At 35.5% G+C, this 27,503-nt stretch overlaps 2 protein-coding genes and 2 long non-coding RNA genes across 4 annotated transcripts; 2 read left to right on the top strand and 2 right to left on the bottom strand.

The window, feature by feature from the left end:
- Window positions 1–436: 436 nt before the first annotated feature.
- On the top strand, window positions 437–2,209 carry LOC108779790 (uncharacterized). Its single transcript, XM_018547297.1, has 2 exons — window positions 437–678; window positions 760–2,209. The coding sequence occupies exons 1-2, from the start codon at window positions 437–439 to the stop codon at window positions 2,207–2,209; spliced, it is 1,692 nt and encodes a 563-aa protein (XP_018402799.1).
- Window positions 2,210–15,549: 13,340 nt separating this feature from the next.
- On the bottom strand, window positions 15,550–16,551 carry LOC108779792 (uncharacterized). The gene is made up of 4 exons (XR_001940880.1): window positions 16,373–16,551; window positions 16,067–16,285; window positions 15,811–15,930; window positions 15,550–15,664 (listed from the first exon to the last, which is right to left on the bottom strand). It is a non-coding gene; the product is annotated as an uncharacterized LOC108779792 (long non-coding RNA).
- Window positions 16,552–19,626: 3,075 nt separating this feature from the next.
- Window positions 19,627–20,648, bottom strand: LOC108779791 (uncharacterized). The gene is made up of 4 exons (XR_001940879.1): window positions 20,568–20,648; window positions 20,281–20,413; window positions 19,947–20,200; window positions 19,627–19,863 (listed from the first exon to the last, which is right to left on the bottom strand). It is a non-coding gene; the product is annotated as an uncharacterized LOC108779791 (long non-coding RNA).
- Window positions 20,649–23,434: 2,786 nt separating this feature from the next.
- Window positions 23,435–27,065, top strand: LOC108779788 (uncharacterized). The gene is made up of 5 exons (XM_018547296.1): window positions 23,435–23,590; window positions 24,349–24,511; window positions 25,584–25,834; window positions 26,760–26,929; window positions 27,008–27,065. Exons 1-5 carry the CDS (start codon window positions 23,453–23,455, stop codon window positions 27,063–27,065), a joined length of 780 nt encoding a protein of 259 aa, XP_018402798.1. The 5' UTR covers window positions 23,435–23,452.
- The last annotated feature ends 438 nt before the right edge of the window (window positions 27,066–27,503 follow it).

Below are 27,503 nucleotides of genomic sequence, written 5' to 3'. Positions count from 1 at the left end.
TAGCGTGAAAGTGAACACCGCGTTCAACGGTGAGTTCGTAGCGGGCGATAAACGCACCGTTATGAGCATAAACACTAAAAATTGTGAACTGTATCCAATGTCGAATGTGCGCGATTGGTACGTGTCGCGTGTTATCGAACCTACGTTGGCGTCGCTCGAAGAGTACCAGGAGCGCGACAGCGGGTGGGCGCTCTCGCGAATCCTGAACTTGACAGTCAATGTGAATAAACTGAATCCCATGCACGCGGGATGCTACGTCAAAGTGCCGGAAAAATTTAAAAAGAAGGAAGCAATGGTCAACGTACAATCCATGGACAATAAGTGCTTCGCGTGATCGGTCGTCGCAGCTCTGTACCCAGCTAAAAGTAATGTGAATCATACATCGTCGTATCCGCATTACGCAACGGTACTGAATCTCGATAGCCTTGAATTTCCGATGAAATTAAAAGATATTGCAAAATTTGAACGTCTCAACGATGTCTCGATCAACGTATACGGTATCGAGAATAATGAGATTCTTCCTCTCCGGCTCACCGACGAAAAGAAAGAGAGGCATGTCAACATGCTGTATCTGCAAGACGGCGACAATGATGGTCATTTTACATGGATTAAAAATCTGTCCCGACTCGTGAGGTCACAAGTCACCAAAAACAAGAATAAAATATTTTTCTGCGACCGGTAAGTACGCAATAAGTAAAAATAAAATATTTAAAAAAGAAAAAAATTATACTAATAAATTGTTATGTTATATTTTTGCAGATGTTTACATTATTATTCCTCCAACGAAAAATTGGAGAGCCACGCAGTGGACTGTCAAAAACTGAACAAGTGCGCTATTCGCCTGCCATGCGAGGACAAGAAGTGGTTGGAGTTCTGCAACCACAGTATGAAGGAGCGGGCGCCTTATATCGTCTACGCTGATCTCGAGTGCGTCTTACGAAAGATGGAAGACACCGCAGCATCGTCGTCGTACGCGTACCAACGGCACGAGGTATTTAGTATAGCGTACTACGTACACTGCTCGTACGACGATACATTATCGACGTATCGATCTCGGCGCGATAACGACTGCATCAGCTGGTTCGCGCGCCAGCTCGAGGATTTGGCGCACCGCGTGAAAAATATAATAACGACCAACCGGCCTATGGATTTCACGCGAGACGACTGGCAGAAATTCAACAGTGCGACGCACTGTCATATCTGCGAGAAACCGTTCGCGCCGGGCGACGAGCGGGCACGCGATCACTGTCACCTCACCGGGCGATACCGCGGTCCAGCGCATAAGGGCTGTAATATAAATTATAAGGATTCTTTTTACATACCAATTGTATTTCACAACCTATCAGGGTACGACGCGCACTTTGTAATTAAAGAAATAGCTACAAAATTCAAGGGGCATGTAGATCTACTTCCTCTGACTAAAGAAAAATATATTTCGTTTACGAAGCATGTTAAAGACACTAGCGATAAAGATTCGCGAAATTGTGTTAAATTAAAATTTATAGACTCGTTTAAATTTTTGAATGCAAGTCTCGACAAATTAGCGTCGTATCTCGATAAGGATAAATTGAAAATTGTGAGATCCGAATTCTCACATATATCGGACGAAGATTTCAATCTACTTACTCGTAAAGGAGTATTTCCGTACGAGTACATAGATTGTGTCGAAAAACTGGATGAGTTGTGTTTGCCGCCGCGCGAATCTTTTCACAGCTCGCTGACGGACGATACCGTGTCCGAGAGTGATTACGCGCACGCCGCGAACGTATGGCAGCGGTTCTCCGTGCGAACGCTCGGTGAGTACAGCGATCTGTACCTGAAAACCAACGTTTTGTTACTGGCTGACATTTTTGAGAATTTTCGCGAAAGTTGCGTCGCGAGTTACGGTCTCGATCCCGCGCATTACTACACTTTGCCTGGTTTCACGTGGGATGCCATGTTGAAACACACTCACGTAAAATTCGAGCTGCTCACCGATATAGATATGGTTATGTTTATCGAGCGTGGTATACGCGGTGGCCTTAGCCAATGTTCCTACAGATATGCAAAGGCTAATAACAAGTACATGCGTTCGTACGACTCATCGAAACCATCGTCGTACCTGATGTATTACGATGTCAATAATCTGTACGGATGGGTGATGTGTCAACCGCTGCCCTACGCGGATTTCCAATGGTCCAAGGCGTCGCAAACTTTGACGCGAACGTGATCGCTCCGGATTCGCCCACCGGTTACATTCTCGAGGTCGATCTCGAGTATCCACAACATCTTCACGATGTGCACATTGATCTACCGTTTTGTCCGACGCGCGATAAGCCTCTCGGCAAGCGCGAGGATAAACTGCTCGCGACTCTGTACGATAAACAGCGTTACGTTATCCACTACCGCAATCTGCAGCAATGTATACATCACGGCCTTCCCGTAACGAAGATCCATCGCGTGTTACAATTCGCTCAATCCGCCTGGCTCCGTAATTATATCGAATTGAACACAAAATTTAGAACTTTGGCTAAGAATGATTTCGAGAAAAATTTGTACAAACTTATGAATAACGCGGTATTCGGTAAAACGATGGAGAACGTACGCGATCGCGTCGACGTGAAATTAGTAACTGCATGGGACGGACGGTACGGCGCGGAGGCAATGATCGCAAAACCGAATTTCCATAGCCGCAGCGTTTTTACGGGAAACTTAATCGCCGTCGAATTGTGCAAACTCGAGGTGAAATTCGACAAGCCGATATACGTAGGTATGTGCATACTCGACATATCTAAAGTCTGCTTGTATGAATTTCATCATGAGTATATGGTACATATGTTTAATAAAAATTGTAAAATTATGTACACCGACACAGACAGTCTCATTTATCGCATCGAATGCGACGACGTGTACGCGGCGATGAAACGCGATATCGCTCGATTCGATACGAGCGACTATCCTGCGAACAACGTGTACGGTATGCCTCTCGCGAATAAGAAGGTGCCCGGCCTTATGAAGGACGAGAACAACGGCGCGATAATGACCGAGTTCGTTGGACTCAGAGCGAAGATGTACGCGTTGCGCGTAGACGGGAAGAAAGACACGAAGAAGGCAAAGGGTGTAAAGAGCAGCATCGTAACGCGAACGATAACGTTCGACGATTACACCCGATGCTTGAACGAGGAGATTGAAATGACGCGCAGGCAGTCGTGTATAAGGTCGAAGTTACACCAAGTGTACACGGTGTCGGAGAAGAAAATCGCTCTGAGTCCATACGACGACAAACTGTACGTCATACCGGACTCAACGGAGACGTTACCGTGGGGACATTATCGGATACCATTATAATATAATATAGTTTGCGATTTTTAGACTTTAATTTTTTATATGTATTTCTTTATACTTTAATTTTATATGTATTTTTAGATTTAGCATTTTTATATGTTTCTTTTTTATTCTTTACATTTTTTTTTTTATATACAGTTTATATATGTATTTTATATTTTTTTTAAACATTAACATACTTTTTAGTTTATATGGATTCTATATATTAATGTACTTTTTTTATATGTATGTATGTATGTATGACTTTTATATTCAGTATTATATCTAGTACTATTATATTGTAGTTATACGTAATTATACTAGCGTTATATGAATCTTACAGTACTTAAATCTTATATATGTTAAAAATAATTACATGTATGTGAAGGAATAAATAAAAAATAAAAAACAATGATATTCTTATACTTTTATATATTTTTTATATGAATAAACAAATTAATTCAAACGACATATTGTTTATTTATCCACGAATTGTGCGATCCATCGAATCCCTGCCACTTGACATACACCTTGTCTCCTTTCTTACGCAACACCTTTTCAACTAGATATACTTCGGGATTAGCGACGCGATGTAACTCGTACTCGTAGAATCCTCCTGCAACTGGTTTTTCGCGGTAATCTTCCAGAAGATACGTCACAGGATTAGTTTTCTGTACTTTGACGATTCGAAACACCTCCGTGGTCCAATTTGGTGTGTAACCCTTCTCAAAGATCGTCTTGAATTTGCTCATGCGTACCGAGTCACCAACTTTGAATTTTGCGGGACCAGCGATCTTTATTGCATTGTATACCGTACCCAAGAGTCTTTCGGCGATAGCGGGGGTTACGTCAGCAGGTCGCATGCCGATGGTGCGATGCTTGCGCGTGTTGTAATCTGACACGAGACGCGGCAGCATGTTGATCCATTTATAATTTCCATTGTGCGTAAATTGTTTCCACATGTCGTTTTTCAACGTGCGATTGAACCGTTCGACGACCGACGCCTTCATTACGGAATACGTTGAATAATGATTTATGTTGCGCTCCTTCAGGAGTTTTTGCACGTTTGCGTTGTAAAATTCTTTTCCCATATCGGTTTGTAAATTTTTCGGACATCTTCCATCACCTCGAATTATCTCAGTGATCGCTATAGCCATCTCATTTCCACTCTTGGTTTTGAGCGGTAAGGCCCACGCATACTTGCTCAACACATCGATGACGGTGAGAATGTAGTGATATCCTTTGTTGAATCGTGTGTAAGGACGCATCTCGACCACATCAGCCTGCCACAGGTCATCGTATCCCCGTACTATGACACATCTGCGTGGAAAATTTTTTCTCGCTGGAGCGTGCAATTCTTCTACCAGTTGCCACTTTTCGAGATTTTTCTTCTCAGACATTTTTTTCTTTTTTTATTTTATTCTTGGTATAATGTGTAAAATGTCACAAAGATCTTACGCAAACGTTGTTGATCGATACTTCAGTGTCGACTAAAAGACGACTGCATATCCCATTTCAATTTATAATAAGCCCAGCTTCACGAAGTTCCTCGATAATGGATAAAATTTCGTTATCGTGAGCGTTGTGACCCGCTTGACGAGAAGCCTCGAGCAATCGGAAGCGATCCACGAGCTCGTTAGGATCGTCCCAATGAACATAATCGATTTTATTGTCGTTTAGTGTCATCTCGATTGGTATCACACCCTTTCCAACTCTTTTACCTGACTTGTCGTTTAGGTTTCTGGCGCATGGTATACCTGTTCCAACTTGCCTTTTACCTGATACTACGGGTGCTATTATATTCTTATATTTGTACCCTTTGTTACCCAATATTGGATTATCTGCATTATGACTGCGTCTATGAGCATTTGTTGCCAACAGTATACTTTTATACGCTAATTTGTCATTCTCTGTGTAAATTGCGTCATCGGGAATTCTTTTAAAAATTAATTCGTACAATCCAGGTGTACCTTTGTACTTTACACCATCTATGATCACAAAGTCATTCGTGTCTATATCGAACCGTTTGTTATCGAGCATCGTGCCATTCTCGTTGAGATATATACCATAAACGCGATCGATCGCCTTTTCTCTGTCGCCACCGAGAAGCATGTTTACGTATTTTTGTCCAAGTGGTCCCAATTGATTATTCAACTCCTCACGAAATTGTCGCGTTTGCAAAGATTGTTCAACTAATGTTTCAAGCGGTTCATTCGGCGTTTCATAAACGTCTTCGACTGTGGGTACGTGCGAACGTTCGTACGATAATTTACGCGGTTCAGACGATGCATAATTGGATGAATCCAACGTAACGTTCGATTTTTTCATACGTTGCTTTGACGGTGTTAATTGAAGCCATGCATTATCCATCCAGTAATTATCATCATCATCATCTTCTTAAAATTTTCTTTTTTTAGTATTTTTATACTTCGTAACGTTGACTTCTTTCTTAATCGGTTGAGATTCCTCGCCAGCAGCAGTGTTTTCGACAATCTGTTTTAGAGGTTCGACGACAGGTTTAAAGTGTTTCTCCAATGCTATATCTTTGTCTATTTTGCCTGTTTTTAAAGCGCGATGCTTTTTACGAATCGAATCACTCGTTTTCGCGATTTGTTTCGCTATTCTCTCGCGATCCTTGAGCTCTGTGCTGCTATCCATGTTGCACTTGCGCGGGAGAACGTTGCGTAGTTGACGTATCGACAACGACTGACTGCGTTACAGCATCGCAAACTCGTTAAATCCTCTTCTGTACCTCCCCTTTGTAAGCGCACTGTCCTTGTCTATAACTACGAATCCATACTTTTGTTGCCAACATTTGCGACACAACGCGCAAAATTCATCGTACGACATGTCGGTATTCACGTGATCGTTGTAAACATGTTTCAAGTTGGTACCATCCTGCTTGAACAGAATCAGCAGATTCGCGTTGTCGCGTATCAGATGTTTAGGTATCCTCGCGTACGTCTGACAGAGATAGAAGCAGTCGACGTTCGCGTGACGACCCATCGAAAAGTACTCTCGCACCGCGTTCTGTTTGCCACGTCGTCGAATACAAAAATGGAATTCGGTAGTGCCTCGTTCGGTGGAACGACATCGCTGTTGTTGGAGAATGTAAAGTAGCCGATTTCGTCGATGGACGTCAATAAATTTTCAAGATATCTGTACTTTGACTGTTGCAGTGATTTCGAATAGACATACACGTTCTCGAAACGTACGCCGTTGGGGCTCTCAAGCAAGCTTATCAGCACGTTCGTCTTGCCACAGTTTGACGGGCCGCAAACGATTGCGCGTATAGTATTCGGTAGCATTTCACCGTGCTTGCGCTTATTCGCGTCGTCCCGCATCATTTGCAACTTCTCGTCGCAATTCATGACGCGTATTGTCAGTGAAGACTGCACAAATTTCATGTTCGCACTACAAACTACTCGCAGTCTCAAACGCCTATTTATAGGCGCGCAAATCCGCGAATCGGGCAGTAGTAAAATGTATTTCGCGCTGTATCACCGTTCTTCCGACATTCGAGAATTGAGCGCTGAGCATTTGCAGTATATACCGAAGATCGTACTGTTACAAGTGTGCGGCGATTATATCGACTACGTGTGGGACAAACTGCCTGAGCACATAAGAGCCGATTCAGAGGTTCAACGGTACTGCCGGTGTCTGAAGCATTACAACTTGCCGAGTCAGCAAACGCACATCGACGGTCCCGCACCGAAGATACGGGATTGCGGCGAATGTCAGCGAAGGGCTTTTTAAATCACGCGATAAACGCACTTCCGATCGAGTTGCATATCCCTGGGTATCAATTTTGCGGTCCAGGAACACGTTTAGTGAAGCGATTAGCTAGAGGCGATCGAGGCATTAATCCGTTGGACGCGGCTTGTCGCGAACACGACATAGCTTATTCGCGGTGTACAGATCTCGCGAAACGACACGTAGCTGACAACATACTTGCAGAGGAAGCGCGGAAACGCATTACCGCGAAAGATTCAACTCTCGGAGAGCGAGCTGCTGCTACAGCTGTCTGGGCGGCTATGAAAGCCAAGACCAAGATTGGCATGGGTATGAAGAAGAAGGCGATGACGACGAGGGGAAAAAAAAAGATGAAAAAACGGATTCTTCCGACCGCGAAACGAGGCGGCATGTTGCCGGTTCTGCCAATGTTGGGCGCCCTCGGATTCCTGATCGGCGGAGCGGCCGGCGTAGCGAAAGCGGTAAACGATAGCAAAGCCGCGCGACGTCAGTTTGAGGAGCTGCAACGTCACGATCGCGCGATGGAACAGGGTCGCGGACTGTATCTCGCTCCATACAGATACGGACGAGGACTGTATCTCGGTCCATACAAACGTGGACAGTGCATGAAAAGAAAAAAAAAACGTCGAAGAAACGATAAAAATGCCTACGGGCGCAACCACCAACGTGCAACAACTACAACTTGCAAAACGTATGCACGTACCGTACTTTAGAGGAGTTTTCATGCGTAACGCGTTACCGACGAGCGGCGCGCGCCGAAACGAAAGCGGTATCGTGAATCTGGACGATGTGACAGGCCCCGGTACTCATTGGGTAGCGTACGCGAAGAGAAACAACCGTGTCGTGTACTTTGACAGTTTCGGCAATCTCCGACCGCCCAAGGAACTCGTGCGATATTTCGGCGTTACGACTACGATAAAGTACAATCGAACGTCCTATCAGACGTACGATCAGAACTTTTGCGGACAGATGTGTCTGCGGTTTCTACAAACGGTTAAATTTTAAAAAGCTCGACAAGGCGTCGTGAAATCTCAGTGTTCGTCGAACCATCATGTCGTTGACACTTACGCTGAGCGGGAAGAACAGCGTCCTCGCGGCAAACTACTTTCCCGCGATAGATTTGAGCGACGACGACTACGAGCTCGGTCTGACGATTTTCGAGACTTATCACACGATACCGAACGTGAACGATTTCAACAATAAATTTTATTTCAGAAACGACGAATGAGGAAATTACGATCCCCAAAGGTTCATACGAACTGCAAGCCATAAACGAATTTTTGAAACGTGCGATTTTGAGGAAACGTCCACACCGCGACATGCTCGATACCGTTGACATAGTGCCGCTCGATAGCGGTGGCGCGGTGCGTGGTGATGTACCGCGCGATGACGATAATGACGATGACATGGGTGGAGAGTATCCGATAGCGCTCTGCGCAAACTACAACACGATGAAGTGTGAGATTATATGCGCCTTCAGAATAAACTTTGACAAACCAAACAGCATCGGATCACTGCTGGAATTCTCAAAGCGTATATTACGACCACGAAAATGGCTCCAGTCGGACGTGTCGGTCAACATAATGACCGTGAACGTTATCCGCGTAGGTGCAACGTGACAGCGGGCGCGTACAGCAACGGTAACAGCGGGCATACGATACATGAATTTTCGCCGCAAGTACCACCGGGATATAAGATATCGGAAAGGCCTACGCAGATGATTTATCTTCCAATCATCGCACGAAGCATTACTGATCTAACGATACGCATTGTTGATCAGAACGGTTGATCGATTTTCGCGGAGAGGAGATTACCGTCAGATTGCACGTACGACGGCGACAGCGATAACGCGTGCGTGCGTACATGAGATGCTCGTGTTGAACCAGCAGATAGATAACATATCCTTTACAAAGCCTGTGACGTCATCGCTCGACAGTCATCGCTCATCCGGACGCATCGAAAAGAAGAAGAACAAGAGGCTCAGTGCATCGAACGTTGAGTTTTTAAAATCTCTGGGATTTGCAGTGCGCAACTTTTGAGAAAGATGACCGACATTCTAAACGTCAAGGACGAGCCTGTCTTCGACGATCGCATCGTCAAGATCGAGACTCACACGTATAACCCGTTCGCCAACACGACGTTCGGATACAGTGACGAGATACGAATACCAATACAACAACAAGATCTGTACACGCTGCCGTACGAAAGTTTTTTGTACGTCGAAGGAAAATTGACAAAGACCAATGCAGTATCGAACGCTGACGTGGCACTAGGAAATAATTGCATCGCTTTCATGTTCGATGAGATTCGCTACGAACTCAACGGCGTGGAGATTGATCGTAACAGAAACGTGGGCATAACCAGCACGCTCAAAAACTACGTGACGGTGTCTTCCGACAAAAGCGTGATTTTGCGAAACGCCGGCTGGGATCCGCAGACTGAGGCTGACGGATACTTTAATTTCTGCGTACCGCTCAACGTACTACTGGGATTCTGCGAGGATTACAGACGTGTGGTGATCAACGCTCGTCATGAGTTGATTCTGATACGAGCGCGCAACGATGTGAATTGTCTTTGTTATACCCACAACAAATATTAAAATAAAATATTAAAATATGAAATAAAAACATTAACATATATTAAAGCGATTGCGTACGACATCGCGATTGCAACGCGAATCCAATTACCAAAAACGCAATCTAGCAGTTTAAGCATTAGTAAAGCGGAACGATTTCCGAATTTAGCTGTTCAAGCGATAATAAGTAAAAATTCCGTTTAAGTAGAACAATTTCCAAATATCTTTTAGCAAGTTTAAGCAGAATTAAGCATAGCAATCTCAAAAAGGAATTGCTACATGCGATCGGTCAGTCACCGACCGCATTCCAAATCAGCTGACTAGCTCAGCAGAAGCATGTAAATAAATACCACCCGACTGAAGCCAGAGGCAGAAGTCGAGTATCAGTGCGCGAGTAAGTAACATAGTGTCACGTCATAATAAGATAACAACGAAACCGATAGCCAAGTTATAGGCTACACTAGTGACTTCGAGTCACATAATTGTAAACATTGTTATTAATAAAAAGGTGTTAAAATATAAAGTGTGCTGAGTGTTATCCCTGTCTACCTCCGGGACTTCGATTGTACCTCACCACGGGTACAACAAAATATTAAAATTGAAATATTGAAATATGTTCGTCGTCGAAGAAATATAAGTATCTACGTGATTGATTTCGAGGAAGTAAGTGTCTAGGTGTTCGCCGTCGAGGAAGTGGGTGTCTACGTGTTTACCTTCGAGAAAGTGAGTATCTAGGTGTTCGCCGTCGAGGAAGTGAGTGTCTAGGTGTTCGCCGTCGACGAAATAAGTGTCTAGGTGTTCACCGAAGAGGAAGTAGGTGTCTACGTGTTCGCCTTCGAGGAAGTGAGTGTCTAGGTGTTCGTCGTCGAGGAAATGGGTGTCTAGGTGTTTGTTTGTTTGTAAGAAACGTCGTCGTCGTCGTCGTCGTCGTCGTTGTTGCCAGCTACGAAGTGAGGAAATACATTCTGGAATTTTTGGCGCAAGAGATAAATGTGGTCGCGAGACAGGTATCTATAAATCACATCGATAGCATAGACGAACACGTAAGTGAAGTTAGAATAAATATCGACCGCTGCGATCTGTAAAGTCAGATAAAGAGCCTCGGCAATAACAAAGGATTGAGGTTAGGAAATCTATCACATCGATGGCATAGAATAGACGAACACGTAAGTGAGGTTAGATATTTTCTGCTTTATTATCCCAGATAGCCAGACGTGTCGGAAGCACGCACTGTAAATTTATGCTACATATTATGTTGATAAAATTCGGGCAGTAGTCAAGCATGATCTGTCATTTTAACTAGCGTTAACAAAAATACAGCAAAAATTCAAAAGACCCTGTATCATAACATGCTTCAAAAAATGCTAGAAAAATTGAGCAAAATATATTCGGCATAAATAGAACAAAATTCATATATATGTGTTGGGACAATATATAAACAAAAAATAAACAAAAAGCCAGATTTAGCATGATGTCATGTTAAGTTAGCAAAATTTAGTTAAAAATCTATCAAATTTGCTCTCACATTGTGAGAACGGTAATACAGTAGGAATACCGCACGATTTATTATATGAAATACTGATAGCAGAAACACAGCAAAAATCGAGCACAACGTGCCGTCACGATGTGACTGCCCAAAACACGGCATATGTATATTGTGATCTGCTTTATCAGCTGTTAATGACAAAAATCGCAGCAGAAATCGCGAATAATCTGTCGTTGTATATAATATCAAAAATTTAGTAAAAAATTAAAAATTTTATAAATCTTGCAATTAATACACTCGCTAATTATATATATATATATATTAAATACCTTCTTTATTAATTCTCTTTCTTTGTAATCAGCGCGCGCGCGCGAATATATATATATTTATATGTACAAATTGATACAAATGATATGAATAAAATATACTTGATATGAGAAAAATATATCTTTTACATGTGTTCCTTTTTAATCCATATTTTATTTATACAAAATAAATTATGTAAATAACAATTCATCTAAGGTAAGATTATAAAAAGTGTCTGTATATATAAAAACAAGTGTCTATATTAACTAACATGTTGACGGTGATAGATGCTTAATTGTATCTATCGCTATAAGCGCAAAATATTTCTGGAATGTTATATAAATATTATTAAAAAGTTAAGATAATTAAATTATCTGGAGACACGGTGTATAGTGTCTCAGCGTTGACATGACACGAGACACTGCCGTGCCCCTTTTATATTATAATATTGCGAGAATATTGTATATTTTTTAATATTATGAAACTATTCTATGGATGTATATGTTATCTACTTATATAATATCCTTGGTATATTTATTTTAATATCCCTAAAATATTATTAAAACATTTATTAATGTTAATTAATTTTATATTAGTACAATTAGAATTCACAATCCGGTAACAAAAAGATCTTATTAGTCTTATATATGCTGCGTCTTGTGCTTACAACTGTACACCAAAACCATTTCCAATGTTTAAACGTATACTTAAATTGAACCGATGTAGCAGTTTTACAAATTAACACTAAACATACCATGACCCGGTAAAATGACCGGTTGTAAACTTTTGATTAGAAAATTCGCATGAAATGTTATCGCTTTTTCACATTTGACTTCATAACTTTTTCTATTAAATATATATACAATTAATTTTACATCATTTATTTATATTATATTTTTATTTATTAAATTTAATAAACACGTGTAGCCTAGTATTATTTATCGCGACATGTCACTTGACCGGTTACAGTACAAAAATAGATATATATTAAATCTCGGTACGTTTAGTGTTAAAGTAACTGTTGTTATAATACTTTGTAATGTTTATATAATATTATAGTCACCATTAAATAATGTTACTTTCAATAATTAAATAATATTATCAGGAGTGGACATAATCATCCATTAATATTTCAATATTAATATTATTTCATATTGTATAATTTTAGAAAAATATTCTTAAAATGTTACACTTAATATTCTGGAAATATGATTAAAATATTTCTTAATATTAAATAATATTATGCGCCTATATATATAGAGAGATACAACAACTTCTCTAGGACCGGAGTATTCAACAATTTCGATGCACAAATTGCTAGTGCCTACGTGCTAATTCGATTTTGCAATGATCTTTGTAAGGTGTATAAGGTGTTCCAGTTTCTACTTAAAATCTGACAATGGCGAGCCATATATACAGACTTGGTCTCAATCAATCTTCGCCTTCAATTTCAAAAATTTGTCAAATTAATGTTCCACACATTAAGCCCATTCTACATTGGTCGTATCGTAGCATCGTAAGCGTTGTGAGACTTCTAATTGACACATCAGATTGGCTGTTGCAACAAATTTGTGACCTGCGATGCCTACGATACGACCAATGTAGAATGGGCTTTATATTGGAGAATCTGGGAAAAAAAGGATTCTTATTCATAAAAATAAGAAAAAGGAGCATATACCTCACGCTCGAAGTAGCAAAAATCTGTATTTAATGATATTAAAAATTACATAATTATAAACGTTTGTTGTAACCTATGCTCAGTGATAACAGAACGCATAGTTTCACAATTAAAATATAAGGTAAATGTACCACTTCGTGGACATGACCCAATTGTTGGACAAATTGTGACTATTTTAAATATTAAGCTTTTCATGATATGTGTTACTCTAAATAAATTATAAGCAATTTTTCATATTATTTAGAAATTAAGTATTATATAATTTATTCATATTAAAAATAATACTTTTGTAAACAAAATTTTGTTTATGGACAATTGTCCATTTATTAGGACATTCACACATATGCGTGTATCAATTATTGGACATTCCTTAGCGTACCTGTCTATTGAATGATTAAAAAACATATTTTGCATATATTACATATAAAACTTTATATAAAACTTCACTAATTACAATTTCGATAAACTTTTTTGTACAATCTTGATTGATAAGTAAGATGCGATTCTCTTCTATAATAAAAAATATTGCTTATTACTTGTCCAATAATTGGGTCATACTTTTGTGGACACAAAGACACGTCACATTTTTTGTTCAATAATTAGGACATTTGAATCATATTATTATTATATTTATGACTAAATACAATTTATAATAAACGCAAATAACATATTTCATAATGGATTTACTTTCAGAAAACATCTATTCTTACTAAGCATGTGTAATAAACTAAAATTTTAATGTGTTTCTAAAGTTTAAATAAATGATTTCGTCGTGCAATTCCTTAACTGTCCAATAACCGGTACATTTACCTTAAATACTTTGCTGATTGGACTACCTAGATATGTTTCGTATAAGTGCCTTTTTAACGTTTCTAATATAATAATATTCTGCCTTTCTAATATAATAAAATCAAAATTTACAAAGATTTAATACAATAAAAAACTGAAATATTATTTATATTATGCATGATATAATGCATTAAAAGTAAGACCAACAGGTATGTAAATTTCAGAAAAACAATTGAAAAAATGCTCCGAATAATAATATTTCAGGTAAAAATGTCAAAGGAATAGATATGATAAGAATTAAATACGAAAGAATAGAAACAGGAAAAATTTAACCAATACCATTTATATTGTTATCAATATAACAACGCACTAAAAAGTTGAAATGTTGTGAGTAAAAAAAATCCAATTATCTAATAATTCTATAATAACCACACAAAATAATAAGTGTACTTCAATAATCCAATTATCATAAGAGAATGATTCAAAAGTTGACTAAGTGGGAAGCTACTCTGCATGACAAACAGAAGATAGAAAAGATAGCGAAAGAGCAAATTGAAGAAATATTACGGCAACATAGTGCAAAAATTATTCAAAATCCAATTCATACGATTTTCTGTGTGATAGAAGACGATAATAGGATGGTAAATTTAATAAAAAAATAAACAGTGGAAAATACGATGTTGGAACTCTGGATTGGATGAAATATGGGAATTAAAATACAGCCAAGACACTATATTAGACACTAAGTTACAAAAACTATGACGAATTTTATGAATTTTGTCGTTGAGACGCAGATGAAGGGACTTTGAAGTGGCAAGATTGAATCGGCGAAACTGATTATTTCTGAGATACTTGAATCCAAACTTATTAATAAATACATGTCCTTTATCGCAATAATTTCATAAATTATGTTACGAACAATCAGTTTACCATTAAACAAGGAAAAGAAATAGGCAAGGAATTATTTGGGAGTATTCGAAAAGTCTACCAATAATACAATAGAAAAAAAATTGAGCAAAAAACTGTAACAATTCGGTAAACAAAGAAATATGGATAATTGAAGTTACAGTAAATATAATTATTTTATAGCAAAAAAGCAAGAGATAAGCAAATTAAAGCAAAGCAACTAAATATCTGTAAGGAAAAAACAAGCATAGAGTTTGATTCTTCAAGAGAACGTAGAATTAGTAAAAAATATCTATATATGCTGCGTTCGGAAATATCACTACAGTACCCCCATGTATCGTCTTATCCTTGTTTAACATTGAATGAATAACAAGGATAAGACGATACACGGGGGTACTCGAGTGATATTTCTGAACGCAGCATATATAGATATTTTTTCACAGCAATAGTATTACAAAATAAAAAAACCAAAATGAAAGAATAAGAAACTTTTACCTATAAATCAATAGTAGATACAGTACACCAATGCAATTAGCGTGATACGAAACAAAAATTTAGATAACCCATCAGCTTTAGTGACTCATTGTTCTGGCAAATTTATTATTGACAGTTGCAAATAGAATGGTATATAACATTCTATTTGCAACTGTCAATAACCAAACCTGTCAAAAGCACGCATTGCACATTTATGCTACATATTATGGCAAAAATCGAACAGCAATCGAACACGATTTACCGTTTCAGTATTGCGCTAACAGAAATACAACAAAAATCGAGCACAGTCTGCTGTCACATGATATTATGTCAGGTTGTAACCATGACAGGTTCTTCCAGCGAGTCTCCAAACTAGTAGAATAAACCCATTCACCTGAAAAATAATATTAATAAAATTATTACAAATTTGATATTTTTACTTGTGTGCCGGCATCAGTACATCTATAAAAACATATTAATACAAAGTTTCTTTCAAAATAATTTTTTCTTATAATATAATAAATATTTTTACTTCTTCACCTTAAGTGTGTGGAAAAGCTCTCGACTGTCATCAAAGTTAATGATAATCATCCTGAGTGACAAAAATAAGAGATATATAAAGCCACCTTCAAAAACAAGAACTGCTGAACTGCCCAGTATCTGAGAATGGATTGAAATGGATTAAAATTGATTCAGATTTTCAGAAATACGGATTCGTGAATGTTAAAATGAATCCATTTCAATCCGAATACATTTTTGTTCATTTATAGGAATTGCATGGAGCATATCTGTATACCTTTTCAATCTAAAAATAATATCAGCTCTTTCAGTGCGTTTGTGACCATATAGTGAATACTGTACAATTCAAAATTTTGAATAGGAAACGCAGTTTTTCAATCCAGGTGCATCCAATTGAATCCAAAAAAAAGTTTTCGCTGTTTAAAGTACGAATTCGAATAGTCCAATCCATTTTAATCCATTCTCGGATGCTGGGTGTAAAAGTAAGAGACCTTTGCTAAAACAGAATAAATATGAGAAATGAGTTAAAGTTGAAATTTTTCATTGACTTTTCAACAACTATTTTAAAAACTTATTAACTGACCAATTTGTTTTGACTGTTGAAGAACCAGTGCTAGAGAGCAGTTGCATGTGTCCAAAAGCCAATGAGCAACGAGATGAGCATATAACGCCTCTTCGATATAAATGTTGAGCATATAACGCCTCTTCAATAATCAAATCAAGAGTTGGAAAGGATCCACTTAAACTCAACTCCGTGTTATTTTTCAATTTACACTTGGTGAAAACTTGTGCAGACAAATCTGTGTCAACAAATTTGTAACAAAATATATAGAATATCTTGTACTTTATTTTTATATTAATAAATAAAAACATTTATTTAGAATATATGTATACATTTAAAATATATATGTATATAGATTTAGAATACAGTATATAAATAACGTTACTTACTTTAAATGTATAAAATACTATCGATAATTATACAGAATATCCCCACCACCTCCGATTTCGATAAAATTCGGCTCATTCGACGCGTTTTTGCATAAAACGAAAGAAATAAATATAATATTTGGCAGAAATAAACGTCGCTCTGCCTCGTGAACCAAGACATTAAGTGTTAAAGTTGACGACTAATCAGGTTAGGAAATCTGTCACAGTCCTACAATCGCCATGTCTTCTACATGCATTTCGAAATCTTAAGTAAGCGGACATTGTCTACGCTGTAATTTGTAGGCAGTCAGGCCCCAAGCGGGTAGGACTTCACACTCACGAAATCAATTTATCCTTGTTATTTATCAAATATCAAATAAGGAAGAATGATACATTCCCCGCATTATTGCGGGCGTTAAGTGGAGTCGATGTAGTACAATATCATGGCAAATACGCATCATGGAACTCCAACCTAACCATACGCCAATCACACGCTTGAAATTATGTCCAGTCACTAATTGCGTTCAGAAAACTCTGTCCCGGTTGGAGCAGCATAGTTTTCTGAACGCAATTAGTGACTGACATGGTTCGAAGCATGTGATTGGCTCAAGGATTCGCTCGTCAATTTTGAAACAGATTGTCAATTGTTAATAAAACAATCTCTATTCTTCTATTTCTTCTCCACAAAAGTGATCGGATGCATCGGATTCATACGGATTTGACTTCGTGTTGAAGAAAATTTAAAGATTGTAAGTACAAGATAGGTATTAATAATAGATGATATCCTGATGAAAGTGAGAAATGGAGCAAATGTAAGAAAAGATGGACAGGTACATAAACGAAGTTTTCAGGAGAAATAAATTGGGACAACGAAATGTAAAGATGGAGTTTATGCTTTTTGTATGTTTTATTCTCCAAATTATCGCCTTCTAGACACTCTTTCCTTACATTCACGACGCTCCGATTTTCATTTTTGCTCCAATTTTTATTTCCGTTTTTATAATAATATTATATATTAAACCATCACATTTTCATTTTGAATTGTTACATATCGCGAAAATAATTTACATAAATTGTGCGTGAAGCAATGACAAAAATTATGTCCGACATTATAATAATTAATGTGTGTCTGTATTATTATATTTCATTGATTAATCAATCGCATTATGCGAAAATGTAACTTTCCAGTGAGAAATGATAATAATAACATCGACATCGAATTGATGTCGATTCAACGTCGAAATTAGTGTCATTTCTGACTAGGTTTGCTCCGTGAAAATTGTATTTCCGTATAATATGATTAGTCATCAAAATAAATTTAAAAAGCTCGTCTTCATTTACAGTTTAAAGAATAACGGAGTAAGATATAAGACTATAAAGTTGATCATTACGCGTGGCTAATTTTTCCATTCATCCAATTAGAATAATATTACTTTTATAAATATTATAAAAGTACATACAATATTTGTACAAAGAATACGCCAATTTAAAAACACCGACAAGTTAAAAAATGTATATTATTTGCGCGCGCGCGCAAACATTTTTCTAATTTTTTAATAAAAGATATATACTTTTTATCTAGCACATTTTGAAAAATTGGCGTATTCTCTATATACATTATATTATACTGATACAATATTCAGTTAATTATAAAAGTAATACAATTTTTTTTTTAGAATAATTCTGGTTTGTTTTCTCCAGTGAGCTATCATCGATATTTATCGACGAGTGACATATCTTACGGAGTGCAGGACCAAAGTAAGGACAGGCAGTAGAAAAGGACGATAAGGTAGACAAAAGAATATATGCGAAAAGGAAATATTAAAAAGTATCTTTTTAATTTTAACTGCTATTAAAAATACGTAATTATATAACATGGAATCATTTACTTTAAAACGTTCCATTTCGCGAAAGTGTTTTCAAAACTTGTGCAGAAAGCAACGAAAACAAATTATGTCCGAAATTCGAAATAATTTACGTTCTAAAGTAGTTTCAAAAAATTGCGAGAAACAATCACTTATCAGAAATAATCTTGATGCTTCTGTTTCGAATATTGTAAATGTTTCTGATATTAATGCGCCAAACCTAGTGAGAAATGACAATGTAATTGATGTCGATTCAACGTCAAAATCATCAAATCGACGTCGAATTGACATCGATTCGACATCGAGTCCATTATCATTTATCACTGGAAATCTTTCACATGCGGAAGGTACTTCGATTACAGTCTTTAATGTTGACAATGTCCAAAATAATATTGATGATTTCGAAAATAATATGCTTGCTATTAACGTTGAAAATGAAATATCAGAAATATACAACGATACTTGTTCTGTTAATAATTCATCTTCTGATAGTATTACCTCAATTGAACTATCATTTCAAGACAGATTGGCATCCTGTATTATTGAGAATAATTTCAGTCATGTGGAAGGTAATAATCTTCTCTCTCTTCTACGAACACATCCTTGTTTTCATAATTTACCGAAAGATGTGAGAACACTTTTGAAAACTCCACGAAATAAGGTTGTTGTATCAAAAATGGAACCAGGCGAATATATCCATTTTGATCTAGAAATAGGTATTTGTAATGTTCTTTCGCACTTCCCAATTAAATCACTTCCTAGTCAATTAAATATAGATTTTAATACCGATGGTTGTTATCTAGACAGATCAGGAAGTATTCATATTTGGCCCATCCAGTGTAGAATTGTAAATGTCAAGCATACGAAACCAATAGTTGTTGGAATATATAAAGGTATTTCAAAACCAAATGATCCAAATTTATTTTTCGAAAAGTTTATTGCAGATATTAAGAGAATAATGTCTAATGGAGGTGTATCTTACAATGACAATAAATTTCCAATATATTTAAGAAGTTTTATAGCTGACGCACCAGCTCGTGCTTTTATTCTCAATCATCGAAGCCATACATCTAATAAACCATGCTCTAAATGTAAAATTTCTGGTATACGGCATGAAGGTCGTTATGTTTTTCGTGGTGTAAATCATACTCTTCGTACGGATGAAGAGTATGTCGCATGTTTAAATGATGATCATCATAAAAATGGCAATAGTCCGTTATCGATGTTACCAATAGGAATGGTTTCGCAGATTCCATTTGAGTATATGCATCTTGTATGCCTGGGAGTTATGAAAAAATTATTATCTGCATGGGTATTTGGGAAGTATTCGCGATTTTCAAAATTATCTGCAAGAGCTATTACTTGTATAAGCAAACGATTGGAAATACTTAAAGATTACTGTCCATCTGATTTTGCAAGACGTCCTAGGTCACTTGATGTGTGTATGAAATATAAAGCCACAGAATTTCGCCAATTTTTATTATATACAGGCCCAGTTGTAACGTACGGTATTGTACGACAGGAAGTATACATACACTTTTTAATGTTACACGCAGCAGTAAGAATTTTAACTTACGCATCACCATCAGAAGCGTATTTAAATTTTGCAGCTCATGCTTTGAAAAAATTTGTTATTAAATCAGAAAACTTGTATGGTTCAACATTTAATTCTTACAACGTGCACGGACTTATTCACCTTACTAATGATGTGCGACGATTAGGTCCTCTTGATTCCTTTTCAGCTTTCCCATACGAAAATAACATGACATTATTTAGGAAATTGTGTAGAAAACCTGGTCTTCCTCTTCAACAAATTTTCAATAGAATGGCTGAAATAGAAGCACATCAGGAAGTAATTGATCATTGCAATATTGATTCTTCTGTCAATGTACTTATAGAGCATAATGCAGGTCCTCTCCCACACAACATTACTTTCAATCCTCGTCAATATCGTAAAATTAATTTTAATGGAATTTTACTTACCTCAGATACACGAGACAATTGTTGCATCTTACATGATGGATCTATTTGCATTGTTACTAATATTTTCATGGCCAACGGTTCATATTATTTGGTAGTAAAAAATTTTTTACAGATACATGACTTTTAGGATATTGGTCTTTTATCTTCAGCGTTAGACACCTTTAAATGTTCTGAATTGAGTTCTCGTATCTTTTCCGTTAATATTAATAAAGTACGTGCAAAATGTTACAGGATGCCTTTCTGGAATCATACATCTATGGATGACAGTAGTGATGACGAAGATTATACAGAAACTTCGCAATATAATATAGTAATTGCTATTACACATAATAAAACTTAAAACTTACATTCCACATTATGGAATATTACAATCGTTATTACTACTTATTACTTAGTGTATTATTGTTTACTATTTCATTGTAGCACAATTTTATTCCAGTATTAACATTTCGAAATTGTTTACATTTCTACGAGTTAGATTAGCTGTTTTAGTAAGTCATATATTGATATTTTTTGGAAATACATTAATATACTATATTACCTATTAAAAATAATCGTATTGCCCGTATTTTTTATTGTGTGTGTAATTAAAATTACAACAGTTGAGACATGTATAAATGAAAATATCTGTACATGTGTAAATGAAAAAAAATTAACTATTTGTGTTCATTCATGTAAAAATGTATTTTTTTTCCTTATGATATTTTATTAAGATTTAATCGGAAAATAGAGAATAGAAAAATATATTATCTACATTACAAAATAAAGAAGAGCAATGCCTTTGTACTAATACATTGTTATCGTTGCTTTCCATATGAAAATATGTAAGATGTAAAACACATTGCAATTATTATACATTAGTTATTGCGTTATTAATTAATTTGTATTTAATGTTAACATTGTTATATAATTTTTATTTAATAATGTATTACATAATTATCTCATTACTGTACAGAAAAATGGATACATTTTCCAAAGATCGTCCAAAAAGACCCATTGTAAAACCGTCCAGATATAAAACTACCTCGTCTTCTGATAACAATACTAAGAAAATAGCGAAAACTGCAGGACGAAAAATAGATGTGACTAAGACGATGGAGGCAGATATGATGGAATTAAGAGGAATTTTCCACGAATAATCCTCAATTATGAATGATAATTCATATAATAATAATAATTTACACACATCATACAATCCTCATACATACACAGCACAAGCACAAATATCTACTCAGGCACAATGTCGTTCAGAACAAATTCGTGATCAATGCTCACCTTTACAAACACCTATTAATATCGAATCACACACACACTTACGCCAAGACACACATACATTACCACACACACACTTACGCCAAGACACACATACATTACCACACACTTACTTTACAGAACGTTTACCTCTATCTAGATCAACATTCACATCAAATCAACATAACACTTTTGACAATAATATTAATACATACAATCAGTTTCAGGCAATAAATCATTCGATCATAGATGAATCTACGGCAATGCCAAATTATAACGCGCAAGAACAAACTGTAGCAGAAAATATAACGGAATTTCGGTGAGTGTAATATGATAATTTATATTTTTTTTAATTTAATTTTTACTTTATTTTTATTATATTTTTTTATATATTTTTTAAATTTTTTACTTTATTTTATTAATTTTTTTATGAATAAACAAATGAAATAAAATCAAAGTCAATACATATATTATATCGAATGTTTTAGACCACCCGTCCTCTTTTATCTTCGCAGGATAAGGTCCTATCGAAAGTGTTCAGATAAAAGTTGTAGGGTTTCTGAAGACCTATTTGCCGGCGCTATGAGTTTGATTTGACCTTGAGTGGTATTGTCAAGGTCAGGTCAAGGTCACATCGATTTTTTTTAAATAAAACACCTCATTTTTTATTGCATATTCTTATAGTACACCTCGAGAGCTTTCCAAAACACTATAATTAAAGTTATTTTCATCAAGTACTTTTGAGTTATAAGGCTTGAAGGTTACAGTACCTTCGGCATTAGCATTGCCCAAAGTGCCAAAGCGATGACTAAAACCTCCTTAATGTTGTTTATGCCTGGTTTATGCTTCGGTCTTAAGGACTTAATCCTAAAATTCAGCCAATAGAGTTCAAATTTCGGTTAGAACTGGCAGCTTTATTGGTTGAATTTTAGGATCTTGGGATTAAGACCTGAAGCATAAACCAGGCATTAGGATTACGACCTGAATAATTATTTGTCAAGTTCAAAATCATTGCAGATTGTTCCGCTTATTTGTATTTCTACGTAAAAATGAGGTTGTAGTCATCGCTTGGGCACTTTGGGCAATGCTAATGCCGAAGGTACTGTAACCTTCAAGCCTCACAATTCGAAAAGTACTTAATGAAAATAAACTTTATTTTATTGTATTAAAAAGCGGTTGAGCTCTTGACCCGATCTTGGCGATCTTATTGATCTTGATTTTATTTCATGTTTAGCGTACGTTAGTCTTTCGTTATATATTTATTATTCATACAAATGTTACAGCAAAATTCAAAACAGATTCGACAATGTAGAAACACAATTGAAGTAAGTAATATATATATTATATATATATATATATATATTGTAGTATATAACTATAAGCATATGTATTTATGTGTACACAAGAGTTATATTAAATATATATATACATATATACACACATGTACACAAATTAAAATATAATCATATAATCATACGTGTATTTTTTTTTGTCATCTTTTTATATCTTGTGTACATATAAATACATATGCTTATAGTTATATACTACAATACATTATTTATGTTAATGTTATGTAATGAAATACAAATACAATTGTAAACATATATTTTGTTCGCAGGAAGTTAAATGACACTATGAATTGTATTTTACATTGTGTAAAATTAAAAGAAAAGCGACGACGAGCTTTGCAAAAACCAATATGGTTGCCTCTTTCAACAGAGGCAGAGATGCAAAGTTTTGAAAAAGTTAATGAAGAAAGATATGAAGAAGTTGTAAGTAAATGGAAAAATAGAATTGTTAATTTTCAAATAGCTACGATGACAATTATATTTTTTGAAAATAAATTAGTATGATAGAACAAGGGCTTGGCACACAATGCAACTTTCGGCCGATTTTCGAATCGGCTCCGCCTTCTGTTGTCCCCCTCACCTCACCGCTCTACATACTGTTCTGGACAGTGCGTGGAGCGGTGAGAGGGACAACAGAAGGCGGAGCCGATTCGAAAATCGGCTGAAAGTGCGTGCCAAGCCCTGCGATAAACTGATAAATATCCGTGCATTCTATTTTTAAAATTATTTATTAAATCTATTAACGACCCGGATAGCGCAGAGAGTTGAAAAAGGATTCGAAAAGGATTCAATCATATGTCATCAATTGTGAGTTTATTTTCACAGATGCAGAAAGATTTCTTTTCTCGAAAAATATTCTTTTTGGATCTGAAAATAAACTACAGAATTGATGACATATGACTGAATTCTTTTTGAATTTTTGTTTGTGCTATCTGGGTTGTTAATTGAAAAATTTATTTAAAAATGAAAAGTACGTCTTTATGAGCAATTTTACAAAATAATTTTCTTGCTTTCAATGCATGCTTAGTGTAATAAATTTATTAATGTCTTCTCCTTCAATCATGTTACAAAATAATGTACTTTCAAATTTTAGAGTAATGTACTAATAAATGACAACAGAATATGACTAATTATTGATCAGTTTATCCTCATACATATATTTCCAATGTATTTTAATGTAGGTGGATTATCTTGAATACGTGGGAGGATTCACAGTGAAGGAAGCAATTAACTTAGCCTTTAAGGAAGTCATAAAAGATAGTTTGACGATGTTGTACACTTGGTTCGGCCGCGAAAATGGTCCACAGCCCTTATATAGAACGCGGATAATAATGGCAATTTATGGTACTACTCTATTCTCTATTAATATAAAATATTTGAAAAACTGCAAGGGCGAACAGGGATTAGTGTGCTAGACTGGTTGTACTGATTGGTTTATCATAATATATATGTATATATTTTGCTGTATCATGTATATATGTATATATTATGATACAGCAACATAATTTTGAGATAACGAGTTTCGCATATGTTAGTACCTATAATTTTAAGTGCGTAGATCAATAAAAATATGCCAAAAATGCACACTATATATATATATATATACTATATATATATAGTATCTATTTTGGTTTATCATAATATATATGTATATATTTTGCTGTATCATGTATATATGTATATATTATGATACAGCAACATAATTTTGAGATAACGAGTTTCGCATATGTTAGTACCTATAATTTTAAGTGCGTAGATCAATAAAAATATGCCAAAAATGCACACTATATATATATATATTTTATATATATATAGTGTGCATATGTATATATACACATACATAAATACATATATGTATATATATTGCAGCTTTTTGTTATATCTCTATATTTATTTACGCACTGAAAATGATCATATTACAAATACATGATGTCTGTAGAGTTGATTGTAATCAAATTATAAACACTTTTTGCGTAATAAAACATTAATAAGCATGTAGAACCTATTTGGATCTTTAATCCCTGTTTATCATGGTAGCTTTTAATTTACTATGCGTGGGTATGTAGTTCAACATAGTGTTAGCGTGTGGTACACAGCAAGAATGTAATGTGTGTGCATGTGGTATATGTACTATAATATGAATATACATCTATATTCTAGAACAGTTGCTTTTGCGAGCACTGATCTACAATATAAATTAAAAACTAAGCTTTACGATTATCTGTAAAATTAAATATAATATATAAAATGTCAACATATAAATATGGTACATTTATATATCATCTAAATACACATGTACATACAGTACATTCCTGCTATATGTACTACACACCATATGTTGTACTGTATATCCGCAAGCGCTTATATGTATAAATGTATTTGTTCTTATTTTAATCTTATTTTTGCTATAAACTAGATGCCATTTGTAATAGTCGACACTTCAACAAACCAACCAGGGCAGAGTTCCAAGCGTGTGCGAGAGAGGCTTTGCGGGCAGCAAAACAAAGATACAGGATGAATACCCGCGTACAGCATGGAAGAGAGCGTCAGGTTAGAGCACGTGATTTCTGGAACGTCGAAGAAGAAAATAATAGAAATGACAATAGAGATGATAACATAGAAGAAAATGAAGAAAATGAAGAAAATGATGCTGATGCCGAATCTAATGTGAACTCACACGATGAGTGTGCGTCACAAAATGAATAATTTATTGTATGTAAAACATTCTTTTCTTTTTATAATTAATAAGTACAAAAATATTAAGATATTCGAGTACTAAGTTAAAAAGTCCACAGTTAAGTTAAAAAATTAATTAATTTTAACTTGGTTACATTTTAAACGATTAACTTTTTAACTTAATTTAGTCACATTTTATCGATAATTATTATTTTTTAATTTGTATAAAAAATTATGTAAAACAGTCAAATTTCTTTTTACCGTCCATTTGAACCTTTAACTTTGAATTTAACTTTTCACTTTACTTTATTTATTAACATAACTTGCAATTCAATTTATTTCATTATATGTAGATTAACTTGTATCCTAAGTAAATTAAATTTTCAAGGGTATTAATTTAAACTTAACTTTTAAAAAAGTTAACTTATTCAATCGCGCAGATATAAAAAATTTGCTGCAAGTTATTATGCTTAACATGACACTACCATGTCTCATACAAATAAAAAGATACATTAATGTTCATCAGTAAAATAAACAGAAGGGCTACGAGTCAAAATAAAACATTTAATATTCAAATATAACAGCATATTACAACAAACCATGTAGTACAATCAAAATTTATTTCATTCAAATTATGTGCAACAATACTAAGAAATAACATATAGAAAATTGTAAAAAAAACGCTCTTTTTATCGAAAGAGATAGGAAATGTTTTATATATTTCCTCTTACATAAAGAACTTTTTTACAAAATCCTTTTATAGATAGTTTCTTAGTATTATAACATATATTGTAACCGTAATAAATCGTTAATTGATATATTTTTTTTTCTATGAAACATGACGGTGTTAAGTACAAAATATTTACTTTTGATGATTCTTGATACATATAACGATCTTTAATATCTTTTTTTTTAGTTGCAGTTGCTTCTAATGGGTCCTGCAGAACGCAGAAACGCTTGTCGCGCAACGGAAGTTCTCACATTAGCTAATAATTCGATGTTCTTAAATCGGCCTCATTATGCAAAACTTCTAGAAATGATGCAATATTACTTCTGCTGCGCAGCAAAAATTGGATTGAGTTCAACGTTTGTCGCGCGGTGGAAAGGATCCTGCACCATTCTTATTTTCTCTGTGGATTTGATTAATTTTTGGATATGTTATAGTACTCTTCATTCTGAACAAATGTTTAAATGGGCACAACCTGATTGTTATGCCCATTGAGACATTTGATTTGGCAAAAATTAGCCAAATCCGCAGACATCTTATCATAAAAATCATGCGGGAATCTTATTGTATATCTATTACTTACGAACAAGCGAGAGAGACGTTGATTGGCTATCGCATTAATTTCCGCCGCGCAACAAGCCTTGCTGCATTCTGCATACAGGAATCATAATAGCTCTTGCAAGAATTTTCGCGTCCGGTGATGCTACAGAAGATTCTACAAGTTCGTGGGTTCCACTTGTGGGTTTAGCGTGCTACCCCTACGTCCCACAAAAAAAAAAATTTTTTTTCAAACCATCGATTATATATATAAATATCATTTTTGGATGTAACGTATACAAGAATGACAAAGTTACGTGCACAAAGAAGTTTTTCCTTCATAATATAACGTAAATATAACGAAATATTTCATACCTTATCTTTTCTTAGTTACAG

This window comes from Cyphomyrmex costatus, unplaced genomic scaffold (assembly GCF_001594065.2).
Source record: "Cyphomyrmex costatus isolate MS0001 unplaced genomic scaffold, Ccosl1.0 scaffold619, whole genome shotgun sequence".
Taxonomy (NCBI): domain Eukaryota; kingdom Metazoa; phylum Arthropoda; class Insecta; order Hymenoptera; family Formicidae; genus Cyphomyrmex; species Cyphomyrmex costatus.
Note: the sequence above shows the minus strand (reverse complement) of the source record. Positions and strands in the feature narration are given on the sequence as shown.

Coding starts and splice junctions, on each gene's coding strand:
- LOC108779788 (XM_018547296.1), top strand. CDS start 23,453: ATGAATTGTATTTTACATTGTGTAAAATTAAAAGAAAAGCGACGACGA. Junction 23,591..24,348: donor AAGAAAGATATGAAGAAGTT/GTAAGTAAATGG, acceptor ATTTTAATGTAG/GTGGATTATCTTGAATACGT. Junction 25,835..26,759: donor ATGCTGATGCCGAATCTAAT/GTGAACTCACAC, acceptor CTTTTTTTTTAG/TTGCAGTTGCTTCTAATGGG.
- LOC108779790 (XM_018547297.1), top strand. CDS start 437: ATGAAATTAAAAGATATTGCAAAATTTGAACGTCTCAACGATGTCTCG. Junction 679..759: donor AAAATATTTTTCTGCGACCG/GTAAGTACGCAA, acceptor ATATTTTTGCAG/ATGTTTACATTATTATTCCT.